At 36.8% G+C, this 20745-nt stretch overlaps 1 protein-coding gene and 1 long non-coding RNA gene across 2 annotated transcripts; one reads left to right on the top strand and one right to left on the bottom strand.

The window, feature by feature from the left end:
• Positions 1-1219: 1219 nt before the first annotated feature.
• Positions 1220-20158, bottom strand: LOC122844624 (cohesin subunit SA-2-like). The gene is made up of 34 exons (XM_044140288.1): positions 19975-20158; positions 15273-15399; positions 15089-15167; positions 14843-15001; positions 14028-14124; positions 13877-13953; positions 13541-13745; positions 13294-13445; positions 11404-11477; positions 11024-11147; positions 10312-10410; positions 10044-10123; positions 9681-9788; positions 9039-9147; positions 8720-8837; positions 8531-8634; positions 8349-8441; positions 8175-8264; positions 7885-8088; positions 7709-7779; positions 7495-7582; positions 7233-7313; positions 7035-7127; positions 6769-6943; positions 6518-6657; positions 6333-6434; positions 5660-5808; positions 5453-5581; positions 5148-5353; positions 4318-4555; positions 4082-4192; positions 3843-3969; positions 3632-3709; positions 1220-3228 (listed from the first exon to the last, which is right to left on the bottom strand). Exons 2-34 carry the CDS (start codon positions 15314-15316, stop codon positions 3205-3207), a joined length of 3828 nt encoding a protein of 1275 aa, XP_043996223.1. The 5' UTR covers positions 15317-15399; positions 19975-20158; the 3' UTR covers positions 1220-3204.
• LOC122844625 lies at positions 5255-13268 on the top strand. The gene is made up of 3 exons (XR_006372906.1): positions 5255-5343; positions 7894-8001; positions 12507-13268. It is a non-coding gene; the product is annotated as an uncharacterized LOC122844625 (long non-coding RNA).
• Positions 20159-20745: the final 587 nt, after the last annotated feature.

The following is a 20745-nucleotide window of genomic DNA, read 5'->3' on the forward strand; positions in this document are numbered from 1 at the left end:
ATTACTGTTAATTTGGGCTGCTATCTTGGCGTAGATATAGATTAATATAGACATCTGGTAAATAAATGTTAATATTTATGACCTTTACAATAGTTAATTAAAATAAAATAAAAATACAGACCTTGTTAGTCAGAAAATGTACAATGTGTCTGAATTATACGACAGAATATTGCATATTGTAAACTGTGATATGCAAACTTTGCATCTGCCTCTGCTGCAATGAGGGGCCCAAGTAGTATCAAATTCAGATTTACAGATCAACCAGTCCTATAAAAAAGCATTGATTGAAAGTATATAAATAGACAAGTGCCAATTCAAACATTTCTGCTGTTTATATTTGCTCTGGGGTTACAATCATGCAGTGTAACTGTTTGTAAGTAGATGATTAAGTTTCACCTGTAAGCAAAGCAGGACACTTCCTTCCCACCTGTATATCTTGCAATAATAGTGCTTTTTCTTTGTACTATGAATTTGGATTTTCCTCGATCCCAGTTAGAAATGCAAAATAAAGGCTTTCTGTATTCAGAATTCTGACTATGATTGTGAGTTTTAAAGTGGTCAGGGTTTCCCCCAGTGTATAATAAGCCTGGTGGGCCACCAGACTTGACTTGTGCCCTCATCAGGCTAAATATTGCTTATTTATTGAAGTTTATTTAAATGTTTGCTTTTTTTTTTTTTTTAAGATTTTATAGTTGGTGTTTAGATATAAATTTTCCAATCTTTCAATAACACACAATTATCAAGTGATATTTTAAAATTTTCTTTCAACTCTAAACATTTTTAACTCAAAAACATGACGGGCCGCTGGATGAATGACTGCCCTGGTGCCCAACCACCGGGCTTAACAAGTTAAATCTTGGTGGTTCTGAATAGTGCTATTGAAAAATTTGCAAGAATAAGCTGTATATTAGCACTTGGCACTACCAGTTTGGTTCTCAACCAGTGCCACATTTAGTGCTGTACAATCTTAATTTGTAAACATGCTCCTTTAGAGAAATTTGTAAACACCTTGCAATGGAAATTCCACTGATTATCCAATTTACAACTAGAAGATGCCCCACTTAGATTTGAATTAACTCCCACATCCCAGCTCCAACATCCAAGACAAATAGCATGGATTGTAATTTTGGTGGAAAATAAATTTTTACCATTTGACCACTAAATAAAAATGCCTCAAAATAGGACAGTTTCCAGACTTGTGTCACAATCATCGTCACACAGTTTTAAAGGATTTATTTGGTTGTGTTACATCTCCAGACATAAATACAAATATTAAAAGATGCAATGGGCACTTTGTAAATAGAAAAAAACCCCACAAATTTAATATATGCAAATATTTAAATATGTATAAACATATAGATGTATTCAGATGATCAGCAGTTCAATGCAAAACCTAAACGTTGTAAAATTAAATGCTTTAAATAGAGGGTGTACCATTCCTATTTCCCCAAAGTGAATACTTATTGTATATGACCAAGATATCCGTCTTCAGTTTAGAGAAATGAGGGATTTGCGTCTAGCTACAATATGCGCATATATCGTCATCTATAAAGGAAGAATTTGCCAGCCGGGTCAGTACAAAAAAAATAAATAAAAAATAGCAACAACCCACTGAAAAACAAACAAAACAACTGTGGATGCATACTTAAAAATTAGTAGGTTAATGTCAGAGTAACATTGTTTTACTTTAACCGCTACATCAAATTTCACACATGAGGAAAGTGCACATATAAACGCACACACTCACAATATATTACACCTTTGTAATTGTACAATTTACAATCCAGACACTATCATAGCTTACTAAAGTACTCTGAGCCTTAGCAATTGAGCATAATTTCTTAATATCAACAGTGGAAAACCAAAATGTATAAAAATCCTCTGCACAACTGTATACTAGAATTAAAAAAATAACAAACATCACCCGACTTTCTTATGCGTTTTTTGTATTCTTGTTTTTTTTTTACAAAAATGTAAATATATGGCATGAGTAATATTAGATATTAGTTACTGTACAATGTAAAAACAGGCTATAGGAAAGATTAAATGTTTACGGTGGGTCAAGATGATGGAACTGTAAAGGTTTCCAATTCTAAAAAACATTTCTAGAATCAACCATCCATTTGATTTAGAACTACATTTAAGTAATAGATACCTTTTGCACGCATTCATTATAGAGAGAAGAAACAAAAACAGAACCAACTGGCCATGTCTGCAGTAACACCATTCTATTCCAATTAAAAAGGATTACTTATGTTTCTAGGTGAAATAGCATGATTATAAACCATTAATTTTCACTTGATTGTCAATACAAAATATCTATAAATCAAAGTTATCTATAGGGTATAAAAGCAGTACACTTTCCTTAAAAATACCATCACAAAGAAATCTGGAAACGCTGTATTCCACTTGTGGCAAGGCCTTTGAACAGTATGACAAGCTAGTTCACGTTATAATTTACTGCGTACAGATCTGAATATATGGCTACATGCCATGCCAACATCTACAGTTCATCAGCACAAGAAGTGAACACAATAGCACTAACTGCGTTATTTCATTTAGTGGCCGTGTAGAAGTCCTGTCATCCTGAAACCACTCTGTGTTCATATGTTTGGCAAGTTCGTCTTTAGATTAACCTGGAATCAATCCTGTTAGTAACAGCTATAAGAAAGATGAGACGCCCTGTCTTTAAAAAAAAAAAAATCTCTTATTAAAGTCTCTCAGACAATCACTGAAAGCCAAAGTCACGGGAGTAGTAGTTTTCATCCAGAAATCTGTCTAATGTTAATGAAATTGTGTTCACGTCTCCCGATTGTTGGCCACTATGTATTTACATTAGACAACTCTTTATATACCAAATGCAAGAAAAGGGAAAATGATAAACATTAAACGTTTGAAATTAAGCCTGCACACACCGACCACATGTACCCCCCTCTAAAAGTTTCTTCTAGAGATCAGGTACTGAAACAGGATCTTGTTTCTCTCTGCAGCCTGACCAACGACGGTGTTTGAAAACAGCAGGATGATTTAACACGAGGCTCTCCCTCCAAGTCTTTAAGTGTTAAAGAGGCAAATACTGGAGTCTCAGAAGACCACTGTAATAGTTCATTTCAACCTTTTCCTTTCAAAGATTTCACAGAGAACGGTCATTTCTTCTTCCAAGAAGAGGATTTTCATGATGCATTGTCTTTGATCCAGTTCGTGTTAGAACATTGAAACATTAAGAACCTAAAAACAGACAAAGGTAAGAGTTAGACTTAATAATAGTCATAGAAACATAACAGTTTCATTTTGCTATTTAAGTAATACGTCTATGTGGGTGGGTGCATGAACATCGTAAGCAAAAATTAATTAGTTTACTGTTGTTTATTTCCCAGCTAAAAACCCTTCTGCAGCACATGTATCATATCTTACACACACCAAATATATGAAACGGTGATAAAATTGCTTTGCTTGATATTTTACGCAACTGCTACTCAAATCTCACAGCAGTGCACCAATAATATTAGTTAATCTCAAAATGCAACAAGAGAGCAATCAATCAGATTCAATGAGTCGATAAAAGCATATTTAATGAAGCATTAATAATAAATGTACTACTGTACAAGCATAATACAAAAATTCTTCTTACCGAATCATCCATAATGGAAGACGGATCAAAGTAATCTGGCTTTAGTTCATTTCTTTCTCTTCGATTCTTAGATGCAGGCTGAGAAGCAACAGCTCAGTTAGAAAACGAATCTCAACATACAAGAAACTGGGGACAAAAATGCTGTTTTAACTAAAACACTACGCTGCCCAAAAAAAAATCAGCTAAGTTGCATCAATATTTTATAAATTACCAAATCGATCTCCATCGTATTAAAATCCATGCCCTCATTGATATCTTCCAAGCGATCCTCTGATGACATCATCACGTCCTCCACTATCGGTTCCTCATCGTCCTCCATTAATCCGGATCCTCGGCGACTGTGGAAAACACAAAAGAAATCAGCAATGAGATTTAGCCTGTTTTGTTTGTCACATGTCACAGAGAAAGACAAAAAGAAAAAAAGGTCTCCAAAAGCAAGAGCTGGCTCACATTGCTTGCTGCATGTGGTTCCTCATCTTAGCGTAGTGCATGCTAATCCGCTCCTGGTGCTGACGGGCTTCAGCCTGTTGCCTCTGTGTCAACATCCAGGTAACCTGGGTGCTAGGAGACAAGGTTTGGTAAATATCCTTTCATTCATAAGCTCAAACGATTCAAGAAGTACAGCACACGGCAATAAAAAACAGCTGCAGGTCTTAATCAAAAGTTACTTAAGAGAAGTTTTGTACTTGTAATCTATGGCAGCCTGGTGTTGGTGATGAGGCAGCGGTTGAGGAGGAAGAGCTTGATGAAGGTGCTGCTCTGCTGGCATGGAGAACGTGGCGGCGTAGCCGTCCTCCGGCCTCATCCTCTTTGGATCCCTCAGCACAGTGGAAGTGAGGTGGGGTGAGTGCATCATGACCGGCGTGGGCACACTCTGCTCACGATTCATCCACACTCCGTCCAAGCTGCTGCTGCTGTTCTCTTCTGCAAGAAGACGATATATTAACATCCCTAGTGGAAAATACGTTGGTGGCAGCATTATGCTGTGGGAAAAAAAGAAGCTGATTAGAGTTGATTTGAAGAAAGATGGAGCTAAATACAGTTCATTCCGATAATGTACTGAAAACACATTTCAAGATGCAAACAATAATAGAGGGACAACTTGATGCTGGTGCACAGGTTCCTTTTCTATCAGCCCCAACATACAGCCAGATCTAAAGCTGGGTAGTTTAGATCAAAACTTGTTAGAACAGCCTAGTTAAAGTCCAGACCTATATCCAAAGTAGAATCTTTCTAAGCACATTTAAATCAGCCTGAGTTATTTTGCAAAGAAGAACGAGCAAAGATCTCAGTTTCTGGAGACATAAAAAAAAGCAGCAGTGAAAGGTTGGAATTCACAGATAAATACAAACCTGAATCGAACATTTCAGAACTTTTAACCTGACAATTCTGCACTACTCAGTGTTGGACCATAACGTAAAATCCTAATAAAACCCAAATGGAATGAAATGTGGTATTTTTTATTTATTTATTTACAAATGCAAGTGCAGTAATAAATAATTTGAATAAAACTCACCTTCGGGCAGTTTTCTTTTGCTTACAGCGGATTGTTTGGACTTCTTGCTTCGAACGGACCCCCGACTGCTGATCCCACTGACGACAGACATGGTGTCGTCGTCCATCCCGGCCTGCAGCGAGTTCCTGTATGAGATGAGGGGCAGCCAGCAGTCGTCTCTCTGAAGGGCCATTTGAAACGTCATGAATCGCTCCAGGTACATGTGACTGCAGAGTTCAGAATGACAAAACAAAACAACAATGACAAAACAACACTAGAGTCTTTTCAGAACTCATCAGAAATAATACATCAGGCCAGAAACTTACACTGTCCTCTTGTCTTGTCGGATGAGTTTGCTTGAGAACTCACTTAGAATATCCAAAAATGGCAGATTAAGTGGCGGACCCCCTTCTCCTTGAGGACTGGGTTCTTTAAATGCAAACTCAATGCCGTCCCTAAAACAAATAGTATTTTCCACTTGTTAAAAGATGCCACTGTTGGAATTTCAGCTGTTTCTCGGCACAGGTACTCACTTGTGTAACATTGCAATGGCCTCTCTAGTCTTCAACTGATCCAAACCAAAGGTTAGTGAGAAGCGTCGAGCCAGTTCTTTGACTCCACAGAAAGCTGACGATGAGCGGTCAAAGTTGAAGCCAAGTTCAGACATCATCTCATTGAATAACTGGAATAAAAACACAAAACGACAACAACAGAACATACTTTATTAGATTCAACAGACTAAAGCACTAGCTACAAAAAAAAGGATATAATTTTGACTGTGCGGTACATCTTAACTAGGTTCCATGGGTGTTTTAGGTGTTTTCCAATCTTAGAAGATATGTAGGAGTTTTATTTTTTTTTAGTGATACATTGGTTGATTTTCCAGGAAAGTTGAGCTTCTGACAGAAACTCCAGTTCCTGAAACGCAGTGAGCTGTCTCACACAGCAAACTCTTACTTCTGTAATTCGTTCAATTGCTGAAACTTCCTTTTTACTTGAGAAAAGTATTACATAAATCAATTTTATTGTGTTTACTGAGTTGTTTAACAAATGGAAAACCAGACAGTCAGATCACAGCAACACACAACAAAATCCGGGAGAAGCAGCCTTAGCAGTGACTTTGTTTAGGAGTCTATATCATCTTGAGCTATAATCTATCTAGAACTAGAAATTGTAGCAGGAAGGAGGGTTTGGTAGAAACTTTACCTTTTGCAGGCTCAATATGAGCGTCTTTGCACACTGGATTTTGTCGATTTGTCTCGTTTTACTCATCGTTTCTTTGATGATATCACCATAGTCATTGTAATACTGAGGAATAAAAAAATAAAGATAATTAAAATAATCGCAGAAAACTGCACATACAATAAATCTTTTACCATATTTGCACCTACTCTCATGTACTGTTTAAATATATCGGCTCCAGTATTCATTTCAACAACGTTGTATATAATTAATTTGCAATAGGCTGCAAGAAGGTTTCTCCGTTTGTGCAGAGCCTCGATTTTACTGGCCTCATCGTCTTGTTGTCCATCTGGGAAAAAAATAAAATAAAAACAAACAAAACACATAAAACAATTTTAAGATGTTTGAACGAGAACAAGACGAGAAAGCAGAACGAGAAAAACCCGGCACAAGTTCCAACCTGTGCTGTTGCTGTCATCGTCCTGATCGATAAAAACTTGATCCAAGATGAAGTTGAGCAGTTCCGCTTGCAGAGAGGAATCCGGCACGTAGACCAGATTCTCCAGATGTTCCCGGCCTGACGACATGATTTGGTGACTGAAGACCAGCAACACGTCACACAGTATTGTGAAAGCCTAGAAGAGACGCAGCAGCAATCGTTTGTAAATGTGGACCGACTGTATTTCCAGTTGCAGGAAAAGAAAGGCGGTTCCATCGTCATCCCACCTGCTCTTTAACGGCTGTGTTGATGCTGCTTAGGTAACGCTGGCATATTAAGCAGAAAGTCCTCATCTGTTTTCTCAGAGTCACCAAATCACCCTAAAAGAAGCAGATAGATGTTCAGTCAGACTATACCAGTTTTATCATTTAATTCCTAAAATCAATCATTTCACTAAATAACCCAGCAACTTTAATAATAAATACCTTTATTGAACTGCCTTCTGAAACCTTAGCAAGGTGCCACAAGACTATGTAATGTGTGCACTGCATTGCATGAATCACAATCTGTTGAGGCAAAAGTTGACAAGAAGCGGTGTGTAAACAGAAAAATCAAATGCTGACAAGTTCAATTCTGTGTATCAGATTTTCATACTGCAAAAGCGATCCAAAAAACTGATAAAATCTGTTTGTTTAGGCTTTTAGGAACGTTTGTGACATTTCAGATGACCCGTTAGTGCTATAATACCTGTTCAGGCATGTCTCCATTCTGCAAACCTGTGCTGAGGAGGCTGTAGTTGCTGGTGAACAGATCCCACTTGGAAAGATCGTGTGCACTGGTTAAGTAAAAAGAGAACAAATGCGAATAGAAATTTTTACATAGTAGGTTGTCATAAAATAACATTCTGTAAATTCAAGAACCCCAACTTCTAACTTAAATGTCAACGAGAGATTATTTTTACTTGTGAAAAGCAGTGATTTTCTTAAGTGTTGATAGAACTTGGTAGGCGTCATCCTCATCTAGTTCTTCCCCCTGAATGAACCAAAGATAAAATCCCTTCAGATTTTTGCCTAAGAACATTTGTAAAGTAATAAAAGCAAAAAACAAAAACAAAAAACCCACCTAATTCAAACCTACCTCTTGCAGGAAGTCCTCCAGAAGTCTGTTGAATTTGTCTACCAGTTCATCTAGAAGCTGTGAGCGGGCGATGTCCACGCGGTTGAAGATGGTGAATTCCTCGTTGCACAGATAGTGGTAGGTTGTAGAGCAGGCCTCCAGCACTTCAGTGTCTGTGTGTTTATCCACAACCTCCCAGATTTGGCGCAGCAAGGCATCCATATGCTGAATTGAGAAAGATGATTTAATTGGCATTGAACAAAAGTTGTATTAAAAAAAAGAAATCTTCACGCAAGTGAAACCTCACAAACCTTTTCTAACCGGCCGGTGGTGTAGATGTCAAGATCGAAGTACTTTGGTATTTGGAGTAAACTGGTCACCTTATCGATGTCCACACAGTACTGAGACAAGAAAACCAAAGATGTTGGTTTATATTAAACTTTTAAAAATAAATCAACTCTGAAGAGGCTATAATATGCTGTCACCTTTGCTAATAACAGAGGTAGTGCAACTGCAAACATCTCTGTGGTTCGTGTCCGATCGTCCAGCTGAGTTTTCTTTTCTTTTGCTGTCAAGACCTAATGCACAAACGGTCACCCAGTTACCAACATGAAATAATTACAAAATCATGTTTTATCAGTGATTTATCAAACAATACGCCTCTCACCCTTTTTCCTGAGCCTCTGCCTACTGGAGGATGACATTCACAAGCCTGCCGAATGGCAGAGAGCATGATCTCAACCAGAGCCGTCTCTTGCCGATCAGTGAGGGCTAACAAGAAAAAGAATACACCTGATGTGAAATGATTCATTCTTTTCATTTACTTTTATATCTGCTTCGACGTTTATGTCCTTACCCTCCTCTCCCGGCATGGGTTCATCCAGCAACAAGCTAATCATGGTTTCCCAGTCCTTCAGCAGCTCTGACGCACACTCCCACAGGCTGTCCACCAAATAAGCCCCATGTTCATGGAGCTAATGAAAAATCAGATTTCCTGTTAACCTGAACACAACGCAACACTACAAGGACAACACAGTCTTTGAAAATGTGTACAGCAAAGTGAATAAATGCATAAAACTGAAAATACATTTACGATGAAATCTTAAGATTAGAGTTAAAAATGCATAAAAAAAGAAAGAAAATACAAAAAAGCAAAGCCTCAAAGGCTTGGTTACCTCACTCTCCAAGAAGAAGAAGACAGTGGTCTTGATAAGGCCGCCGTTGAGGCTCTGCCTGCCCCTCCTTGGTAGACCTTCATCCTCTGGACCTCGATGGCTGAAGAGCCTTTTATCAGCGTTAGAAAAAAGCTGCTATAAATAAGTAATAAAACAGTGCAGTTTTATTACCAATCCCAATTACCAGAGGGATTGGTAATGTTATGTTCTGAGGTGGGGCAAACATCAAATACAAAACATAAAAACATACACAGTTTAGCCTCAGATTACTCAAACCTTTGGAAGGTTTAGATGTAGAATAATATTTTTATGTGACCAACATATTTATTCTGACTGGACGTAACATTAATGTTTTGGAGTGACCAGTGAGAAACTTCAATATGTTAGCTGTCTGCATATTGCATAAGAATTATTCACAGAGTAGCGCAGTACTTCTTCCACAAAGAAGAAACATAATGGGACCATCAAGCCAAAAAAAAAAGAAGAAATGTAATATTCCTGTGAGTCCTTCTTATTTCTGAATAGTTGAATCTTTGATTCGTTAGTCTCAATCAGACTTTAGTCAATCAATAAGGCTGCTGATGGAATACAACCCATCATATCATTTTTCTTCCAGTCTTATCACTGCAGCACATTACTTACTTTTTGAACAGAAATTCTCCTGCAGAAACAGCGATGGGTCGATGCGCTGAGTAAACCAGGTGATACACACTCTCACAGTCCTCTGCTGTCAGAACCTCATCACTGCTCCTGTTGGCAGTGGGAATATAACCAGCTTTGTCAGTTTGTGCCTGATTTATTTTATGTTCTATGACATATTCCTGCTAATGTAGCAAAAAAAAAAAAAGATAGATTTAAGCTACTGCGTCTATAAGTCACACACTATAGAGGTTATTTTCCTTAGCTTGTGCCTAAATATTAATGTTTGAATCTGTAGAAACAGTGACTTCCATTTATATGTTCAGGAATTACCCAGTCATAAAGATAAAATAGAGCAGTACTTACTGTAAAATAAGCGTGAGAAGCTTAATAGCTTGCACTGCAACGTCGTATTCTTTGTCCAGAGTCATAGACACGATGCGGTCCTGTCGGAAAGAAACCATCAGTGTTTAGTACCTGATTTCTGATACACAACAGATTTGTGTTTTAAAAAGTTAAAGCAAGGCACTTTGCTGCGATTAGGCATCCAAATATTGTTAATTACTAATTTGAAAATGGTATGAAATAAAGATGTGTGATGCTGAGCAAGAAGTTGACCCTGCCGCTGGCCTACCTTAAAGCGACTGGTGAAGAGTTCGAGGCGGGAGCCGAGCTCTCTGCTGTAGAACAACCCCTGCAGGGCGGTCAGGCACTTCAGTCGCACCTCACCTTGCTGAAATTACACCCATGATACTTCAAAAATGTGACGTATGACAGAAAGACAAGTCAAAACTTGCATATCATCAGCTTCCTTTATGAATAACAAGTGATAAACAGCACTGCATAACGTTTGAGAGCCTGTGCTGTAAAGGGTCACAGAGTCATCCACCAATAAGTAAAAAATATATGAATATTTCTGTGATCTGAAAAAAAAGATCTCATAATACAGATAGTAAAAAAAATCTAATAATATAGAAATTTTTTTTAATGAATTATTTGAAATCAATTTTGCATTTAATAAATTGTTGAGAAATTAAAACAATTATAGATGCATTATTTTTTCAATATATATATTTTAAAACATTTAAATTACGAAATTGAACTTTCTTTGAATGTAAAACCTTTCATTCACAATTTCTCCTAATCATGTCTAAAGGAAGCATTTTGGAACAGGTTAAATTTGTTTGTTCTTGTAGAATAAAAATTACTGAAGCTCTCCAGAAGTTACTATTGAATCATTAAAAACAAATGTAACTTTTAAACCTCTCCTACAGTATTACCACTAAATTAATAGAAGCTCTCAAAAAATATTTGAAAACAAACAAACAAACAAAAAAACTACTCACCTTGTCATGCATTGTCCAGCCAACATACTTCAAGTAGCTGTCATTGAGGAAGGCATCACTGTACAGCTTCATCCACACTCCAATCTCCTCAATACAAATAGCTCGAATTTCAGCAATGGCATCACTGGAAAAGAAGAAAGCATAAAGAGTGAGGCCTAATATCACCCTGAAATATTTATACAAAAAGTCATCATTACTCCCTTGGCAAAAAGACACTGAACAAAAATTTCAGACGACATTTTGTGGGGGCACCAGTTTTCCACTAGATGGAGCAAAAGTGCCATAAATATGAAATGCAAGGTCTGAACCCAAGACTCAACTGAGATTCATCATCAAGTCTTACAGCCTTGCAAATCAAATCATTAAACCATTTTACGTACCGATATCTGTGAACAAAAACTCCTTTGAAAATCGCATTCATCATGTTTTCAATATCATCTTGATTTTCCTGGAGCTGAAAAATAAACATGAAGGAATGTTTAAAAGATAAAATAAACTATTTACACCTAAACCTTTACCCTCATTCACCCTACGTCAAATAAGGAATCTTGCAAAAATAATTGCAAGAAACTGGATTAAAGAAGAATGCAGAAACTAAAATATAAAGATGGTGAATCAGAAAAAAAAAAAAAGTTATCCCTAAAGTGAACAGGAAAAAGTCCACCTTTAACCAAAACAGAAGACATAAAAAATCTATTATTTTAATTTAGTTACAGTAATATGAGTGCCAAAGCTTTTCCCAGAAGGGGACAAGTTAGGGGTCTAAAGCTGAAGCTGCGTTGAAGAAAGAAACCCCGTGTTGAGTAAGGTCAAAAATATACCATGGGTGTTGAGCAAATGCCACTTGAAAACAGTACAAATGTCAAACTGTATGCCATGGCTTCTTTTTAAACATGTAGTAGAAAAACATTGAATAAATTAATTGAAAAATAAACTCAATGGCATTTACAGTTTCACTAAGATGTACTCAAAAAAGTAAATAGATTGGTACTTGTTTGGTTTTAATAGCTGCAGAAAAAAGTGGAATAATATGAGACTCTATCATTATGGATTTATTGTGATTATCCTAAGACTGACAGATATTTGGAAAAAACATGATCTCACCAACTCTAATTTTCAAGCCCTAAAATTAAGTCTCTCTTCTAGTGAAACGGCTTCTGCTATAAGAGGATTGCTCATTATAAACTGTGCTGTCTAATTTGACTGTAATTAAAACACGTGGATTATCTAAATCTAAATCTAAAAGCAATTCAAAATATAAAAGTTTGAAGTGCCCTGTAGAAAGTATTAAAGTTTTTTTTATGTTTTTATCTTATTACAACTACAAATTTCAGTTTTAATTTACTGGGATTTTCTGTGGCAGACCAAACGAATAAAGCATGTGACGGTGAAGGGACAGTGATTCATGGCTTTCGAAATGTTTTACTTTTATGTAAACAAAATGTATGTTTTCTTTTTCTCTTCCGTATCTGTGTATCTGCAGCTTTCCAACCAAACTGATTCCACTGCAGCCCTGATCCTCCTGTGCCCGAGACACGAGGCCTTCCGGGGAGCTAATTGGCTCACCAATTATCAGCTCCACCAATCCCTGATGAGGCCTCCCTTTTTAAACCCAAGACTTCCTGGGACAAGGCACCGCTGATTCTTTGTTCAGACAACTTGCCACTTTGCTGGGTGTTTGTTGACTGCTGTACACAGTGTTGTCTCTTTGGGAGCTTTTGCAAATCTTTGTTACCTTTAACAGTCCATGTGGGGGTGTTGTACGTAAGCTTAAAATAGCCTACTAGAGTTTTGTTGTCTTTTATTTAACCTTAGGTTTTTGGTCCAGTTTTATTTGGTTAAGATCTTTGGTTTACAACTCTGGTTGTTTTGTGGATTTTGTTTTATTTTGTATTTTTGGTTATAAAACCCTGACTTTTGATTGTAGTTGTTTTTTGTTTTTTTTTACCTTTTTATTTTGTTAAACCCAAACAATAAACCCCAAACTGTTAAACCTTTAACATCTAGGCTTCCTTAATGTTACTTCTCCTTCCCCCTGGCTGAGCTGGGTCGTAAAATTTACCAATAAAATCCTGAAAGGTTTGGTGAACACTTGTATTACGTGTGTGATCAGTGAGGGCGAATCAAAGTCCAGACCAAAATAAAAATCAGAATAAGTGCAACACTGATAGAAAAGACTGCCAGACATTCAGCCACAAATGCAGGAGAAAGTGGTTTTAAAATGATAAATGGGGGGGAAAAAAAGTACTTCTGCAAGATTTCTCTCTTACCTCTTTTCGCTTTTGTAACAACAGCTCCAACCTATCATTGGCCCTTTTTGCAATGACTTTGTTCCTTTCTGCCTCGTACTGTCTCTGAGTGTTGTCCATGTTGATGCTCAGGTTCAAAGCGACGTTCACCAGGGCAGTCATCAACTTCATGGCTGGGGAACACAGCGGAGCTCAAACACAAGTCCGAAGACACAACACCATGAAGACGTAAACGACATTAATAAGCAGACAACAGATAGAAACTGACCTGCTAGTGTGCTTGTGTGTCTAAATGCCCGGACTTGTGAGTCAGACAGGCCAGTGAGCAGAGAGATGATCGTGTCCATCATATACTCGTCATATATGATGCTGTACTGGCACTGACGCACGAGGACTGCAATAAAGTCGCAGAAATTTATCCGGAATCTTTTCCACTGTGGCCCTGAGAGTGTTAAAGGATAGTCGCCGCTGTCCTGTTTGGTGACCAGAGAGTCAATCAGACCGAAGACAGGAGCATCACACAAAAACATCCACCTGGCTGATATTTGAGATGTCTATAAGGGTCGTTCCAGACAAAGCAAACCACGGACACGGTGTACTTCACCTCATCAAATTCCTCCGTCATTTTCCTGATGATTTCAGAGTTCTGCATATGTCTGAACATTTCTTCACTCACAGCGCCTGCACAAAGAAACAGTTTCAGCCAAACTTTGCAAAAATAAATGCTTTCTGCCAACATCGTGTCTGACAGGTACCTTTACACCCCGAGCACTGGATGAAGAAGTTGATTAACTCCAGAAGCGCCACATCTCTGTCTTGCTTGTAGGCCTCAATCCATTCATCAACAACAGACTAGATGTACATCAGAACAGCAATTTACAACATACGTTATAAATATAATACACACAAATACAAACTGAAGTAGAAATAACCTGCAAGAATGGAAGTTGATTTAGCTTTTAATAAATATGACCCATTCAATTAATGTTGGAACTATTAGCCTTCCATATTTTACACAGACGGAAGCTGAGTTTCCATTTACCATAAAACTCCACAAAGTGGACTTATGAAAATATTAAAAAAGCTCATGTTTTTCAACAAAAAGATTTTTTGCGCAAGAATGAAGTGGTTTTCCAGCTGGACTGAAATTTGTGTATTTTGCAAAACTGCAATGGAAACATTTATTTTGCATCGTGACAAATTAACGTCTCAAGTTCATCAGAATTTGAGTTTGTCATTCAAAATGCTGAATCTATAGCTCTTCTGTAAAATTGCTAACTACAATTTCCTCAAAACACTGCGCACGTAGCCACTTCCAAATATAAGGAACTTGCCGTCAACGTCTTTTCTGATGGCTCATGATGATGATAAGCACTAGAATCATAGCTAAAATATAAATATTTCCCACGTAATTGCTTATTCATGTGTCATTTTTCTTACTTCATATTTAATGGAAACATCACAATGGCAAAATCTGACATTAGCAGAGTGTCAAAATGGTTTTGCGCATATTTGTAATGGAAACGCAGCTATTGCTACCCAGGTATAAAAAGGAGAGTAACGTACTCACCTGTGTTGCGCTCCTCCCCATTTTAACCACTTCGAAGAGGCTCATGTTCTCCGTTCCGTTCTCCTGATGATGGCCGTTTTCCCAGCCGGCACCAGAGATCCTCCCTGCTCCCCCACCTTTGGTCTTGTCTCCCAGCACCTTCCGCCCCCTCTTTGATCCCTGTGAATGAGAACAATGCTTAAAGATAGATGAATAAATAAATAAGGAGCTCTCCCAAATGTTTAACGATAAGCTTGATGAACCTACCATGCCTCTCCCCGCTGTGGCATTTCGTCCATCAGGATCCTCAAGGTCTGCATCTGAAGACAACTGAGATTCTGACTCTCTGTGTATTAAGAAACATGACATATTAAATCACCGCTAAAATAATCCATTACCATCAGAGAGATGAGATAAACACCCGCCAACACGTCTGTGATTTACTGCTTACTGGGGAAACTGGAACTCTGCGTGCAAATCCTGTGCCGCTATCATTTCTGCAACATTTTCTGGAGCTGTGGAAGTAGATCCTCAGTCTGCTCTGGCCCCCAGGCAAGAAGAGATCGGTTCAGACACACCTGCAAACAGAAACAAATCACGCTGAGTAATCACAGAGCACACAGTCAATAAAAACACAACATGGAAATATAAGATCTAATGTACGGGGGGGGGGGCACGTGAGATAAAATAATAAAAAACACAAATTAAACGGGCAGCAAAATATCACTAAAATACCCAAAAAAAGACAGGACTGAACATTCAAATTATACCTTTACTGTTAGTTTGCAAGATTATCTTCAAAAACTTTAAAAATTCTGAGAATAAATGAGACAAACGAGACAACTGTATTCTTATGAGAATAATTATTAGCATAATTATCCTAAACAATAGTAATTATTTTTAAGTCTAATTTATGACTTACCGTAAGCATATTTGTTTTTCACCTAAACAAATCAACCAAACCAAAATTCTTGTAAATACTCAAACTTTTAAACAGAAATGAGGAAAAACACATTACATTTACTTTACTAGAAATGCAAAAATAAATAATATCAGGCTTGATCTGTATGAAGTTCTCACAGGAGGAGATATACAATGTCTTTACAACATCACTGTATTTACACCACCGTTTTAACCAAAAATATTTTATTTGATTTAACTATGTGGAGCTGCTTTCACTTCCACAACTCAAAGTCTTGAGGAACAAAGAAAAAAGGAAAAGTTGCCTTCTTTCAGTCAGAAAACCTGCAGTGCACAGCAACAGGCGGGGGAGGGGTAACACCACTTCGGGAATCACACATCAAGCACTTTTCCTGGCATTTCTCTATCATTAAACAGTCTTTAAACTGTAAAAAACGATATGATAAAGAATTTACACACTTTAATAGTATTTCCTGACATTTCGCTTTGTTAGCTTATCTACATCAGAACTGAACCATTAAGTCTTCTTACGGATATATCAGAATGTAAAAGAGTGACTTTGCAAAGGGGAAATGAGACAAAAAACATCAACAGTTTTAATATTAGCAGGTACTTTTTTGAAGTCCCATAAATCCATAAATGCTCCACACTTGCTAGTTTCATGTCATAAACTGAGAAATGTGCTGCTTCATTCTCTTTTCATCATAACAGATGAATTCAGCTTAGTTTTGTAGTTTTGTTTAAAAAAAATTTTAATCGCCAGTTGACTTTTTTTTTTTTTTTTTTTTACAGCAAACATTCTGACCTGTAATAGTACTGGTGCATCTGAATAAATTGGAATATAATTAAACATTTAGTTTGTTTTGTAGTTTAGTAACTCAAACAAAAATACCATCATGGCACACAGCAACATATTTCAATATATTTCTGTTATTTGGGAGATTCAGACTTTCAGCTAAAGAAAACCTTGACGTCAGTTTCTCAGAAAATGTAAAAATTCATAGGAGCAATACAATATTAATTATGCAGCTATTTTGCATGCCTTGTTTTGAGCCTAAAGCAAGGCATGCAACAGTTCTAGTCCATATCCTGGAGACATCTCTGTGTGGCGGTGCTTGATGACTTCTGCGTTAGCGCCAACAGTTTTTTTGTGTTTTGCCTCACAGTCCTCTCAGGGCTGCAGTGACATCCCGAAAACGTGTAGATCTCTTTTTCTACCAGGCGTTTTCCTTCCACTCAACTTTCCATTAATACTTTTTGATGAAGCTTTCTGGGAACTCCTTGCATCTTTAGCAATGACCTTCAGTGGTTTCTACCTTAAATGTAGATGGTGTCAAGTTAGCACTTGGATTTTTATTGGTCTTCCTCCCTAATTTTCTGAGAAATTTGATTTGTTTTCATGAGCTCTAATTTATGATAATCAAACTGCATGCCAGTTTGATTACCATAAATTAGAGCTCATGAAAACAAATCAAGTTTCTAAATGCATTTATAAAATGCAAATATGCATGCCCGTATATATATATATTCTAACTCAAACATTTTACAATTATCACAGTAAGTGTAAAATTAAATCTATGTAACTTATAAATTCAGTTCTGCATTTTGAAAATGTTCAGCAAATAACCTCCATACAAAAGCGCACAAGCGGAATGCGTTCCCACTTTCAGCAGAAATTTCTGCTTCATATTAGCAAGTTCTTGGTCCAAGTGGAATGCAGCCATTGTTTCCACACCTTCCCATTCCCAGCTGAGAAAAAGAGCTCGTCGTTTTCTCTTCCTTGGCTGTTACAGTGTGTAATGCAGCTTAAATTTTTTTTCTCATTATGAAAAACGAGCAGCAAGCAAAACAGAAACAATGAATCTCCCACAAGTTCAAATGGGGTGCTTTCCTCAAGTACTACACTGACTCATTTCATCTCTCACCATTATAAATTCATCAACCTGAAACCTAAAAAAAATTAAACCAACAACATTTTACTTTTACCTCTTTGTTTAACTATTTGCTTGTGTTTTGAAAAGCTGAACTTCAGCGCCTAGTTGAATCAAAACGACTGAGAGAAGGTCTTCAGAATTGGTCAGATTATTTTTTTACGAGCAAGGAGAATTCTGCAGCCCTGATCTGCTCTGAAAGCACACAGTCAGCCTAAACATATGCACATCTTCTTCCCTCCTCCAGCGGTAAGTCATTCTTATCTCTCACATTTAGGGATGTAACATCACTTCCTGTAGTATGCTTGTGTGCCGACAAGCTTTTGCTGAAAAGATTTTCTCCACCTCAACATCTTATAAAAAAACACAGGTCACTGAAGGAACAAACGTCCTAGAAAAAGAGTGCACATACTGTTACTTCAACGTCTGTCTCCTGCCATGAAAAAAGCAAGTGTTGGATCATGCAAAGGTGTGAAAACTTTTCCATAAGCAAATAGCAAAAAATAATAAAATCCCATTACACTTAGAACTTGCAAATTTACTATATCTTTCAGCTTTAACCCAGTTAATTATTTACAACAGTCACTAGTTTAACTTTATTATTGGTGCTATAAACATATTCTAAAAATTTGATAATCTCTGTTGGCATTAAACAGACTATACACAGACACACACACACACACACACACACGCACACACGCACACACACACACATATATATATATATATATATATATATATATATATATATATATATATATATATATAGCTAAGACCTTAGAAGATAGCTGTTATATTATTTTTTTATCTGACTCAAACATAAACATACAAATAAGTCCTGAAAGTTACAATATGAGAAGAAATAGTAAACGGCATGATAAAATGTTAATTAATTAATTAATAAAAGCCTTAGCTGTTTTGACAGGATGTCTAGCCTGGTCTTGATTTGTGTTCATTATTTAGGCTTTCCTACCTACTGAAGAATGTGTGTATAATTTTTTGAAAAAGCACAATAAAATTTATGTGGACTAATGAACCCCAGACCTTAACATCAGTAATTTCTCAGGTAATTTCAGTGTCTTTTGGATATCTAAGTTGAAGTCATTACTGTAAAGTACCAAGAAATATTTGTATAGTGTTTGTGCTTGTGTTATGTCCTAAAGAATACAAGTAAATTGAACTTTTTTAAACCCTGGATGCTATATTTCTCAGTATTTTAACTATTTATTTATTACCTTAACAAAAATTTAAAAAATAAATTCTGTTGACGGGCCACTCTGGCCTCAACAGTCTTGAATTTTAATAATCACTGAATCAATAACAAAAAAAACCAAAACTATAAACATAAGAAGTTTTTATTTGGGCCAGTAGAAAATAAATCCACATTAGCACAGCCATTCCACTCCTTGTAATAATGCCTGTTATATTTACCACAAATATTACTTAGGCTGCAGATGGGTTAAAAAAAAAGAAGCTAAATCTTATTTATGAATTACTATGATATACTGCAACCCTGAAATCTGTATTCTGAATAAAAGGACATATTTGAAAAATCAGAGTTTTACATTATTAGGCTTCCAAACAAAGAGTACACAGATTACGCTGTCTGGCAGAGAGCAGCTGATTTTAACCCCCATAAATGGACATGTTAACTGGATTTTAGCGCCTCTTCAACAGTTACTGTTGTGAAATAAACATCACACTACAGGAAAAGTCTAGTTTTACGCCACCTTGAGTCTTCACTCTAGCGGATGATTTCAGTACATTTCTGTTAAGCGTTGCTGTCGACTTAAAAAGACCCCAGACGCAGATGTTTGGGATGCTGGAGGGTGATTCCTGTTCACTCAGCTCTGTCAGATGTACGACTTGGATATGACGGATCTGCCTAATCCGAGCCAATGTTATTAATACGAGACATTAACTCTCAACATTGACAATGTTTTCCATTAGACAACAGTCTTCACTTCTTTATAAGCATTGCTACCTATCTGAAAAGACAGATGTTCACTTTAATATTTGGACATGCATATATAAATATTATCCCAATACTTTTAAGCTTAGCTAGCTTTACCGTTAGCAGCGAATGGCTAACAAAACTATTAGCATATAAAAACTATCTGAAGCCATAAGATACAGTTATTTTTTCTTGCTATTTTTAAAATATTCTTACAGGAGTGGATTTATGCATTAACACCTACAGGTGACATTATTCTCAAGTGTCTCCTCAGTGACCAAGAACAGTGGCATCAACAGCAAACTACCAAGATGTTAACGTTAGCTATCCGCCATTTTACAACTTACCTCGTTTTAATTCAAAGACGTACAGAAACCAAATAAGTAAAACGGTGCGGGCTTTGTACATTGATTGTTTTCATTAATTTCCAGAACAAGCTGTTACTTTCTACCTCTCTAAATTTTTGGGTTATTTATCAGCTAGCGTAAAGGAGCCCCTTGGTGGCTAACATAGCAAGGTACACTGTGTATTTTGTCGTTGTTCATGCAGCGCACAACGACACCTCTTGGTGGCACGGTGTACTGCAGGCAGGAATTCACACACGACACACTGAAACATACAACTGTACGGTGAATTAGGCATTTAGATGAAAAATATTAACTTTCATCAAAGTTTGATTGTTTGCTTGTGTCCCTTGTAGTTGTTTTGTTTGTTTGTTTTTCTTTATTGCCGAATTAATTAGAAAATGACTTGAGAATAAATGTACACAGAGGCTGCCCTGCTGCATTAGTAGACTTCTTGAATATCTCAGTACTTTTTTCTTCTTCTTTGTCTTTTTTTTTGTTTTATATGTTTTCACTTTAATGTATTATAAAATATATTTAATGAAGAAAGAGGATAATTGATGTTTAAAAAAGTCCACATTTCAAAACTGTGGCATACATTTTTATTTAGCACCCTCATTTTGTTGGACTGCTTTCTGCTCCAAACAGCAGGTAAGTCGATAAGACTTTGAGGAACTTCAGGAGAGATTTTCTCTCTTTTTTTCAGTTTTTTTGCTCCGATTCATAATTACCAAATGACATAAAATAGTCCCAGTCTGCTAAGCAATATTAGAA

Source organism: Gambusia affinis, linkage group LG15 (assembly GCF_019740435.1).
Source record: "Gambusia affinis linkage group LG15, SWU_Gaff_1.0, whole genome shotgun sequence".
Classification (NCBI taxonomy): Eukaryota; Metazoa; Chordata; class Actinopteri; order Cyprinodontiformes; family Poeciliidae; genus Gambusia; species Gambusia affinis.

Bases quoted from the DNA above. Each gene is read 5' to 3' on its own strand.
- LOC122844624 (XM_044140288.1), bottom strand. From the start codon at position 15,316: ATGATAGCGGCACAGGATTTGCACGCAGAGTTCCAGTTTCCCCA. The intron at 10,124-10,311 runs GTAGGCCAGCGG...TCTTTCCGACAG, and splicing joins TCTTCACCAGTCGCTTTAAG to GACCGCATCGTGTCTATGAC. The intron at 8,838-9,038 runs GTAACCAAGCCT...ATTTTTCATTAG, and splicing joins TCTTCTTCTTGGAGAGTGAG to CTCCATGAACATGGGGCTTA.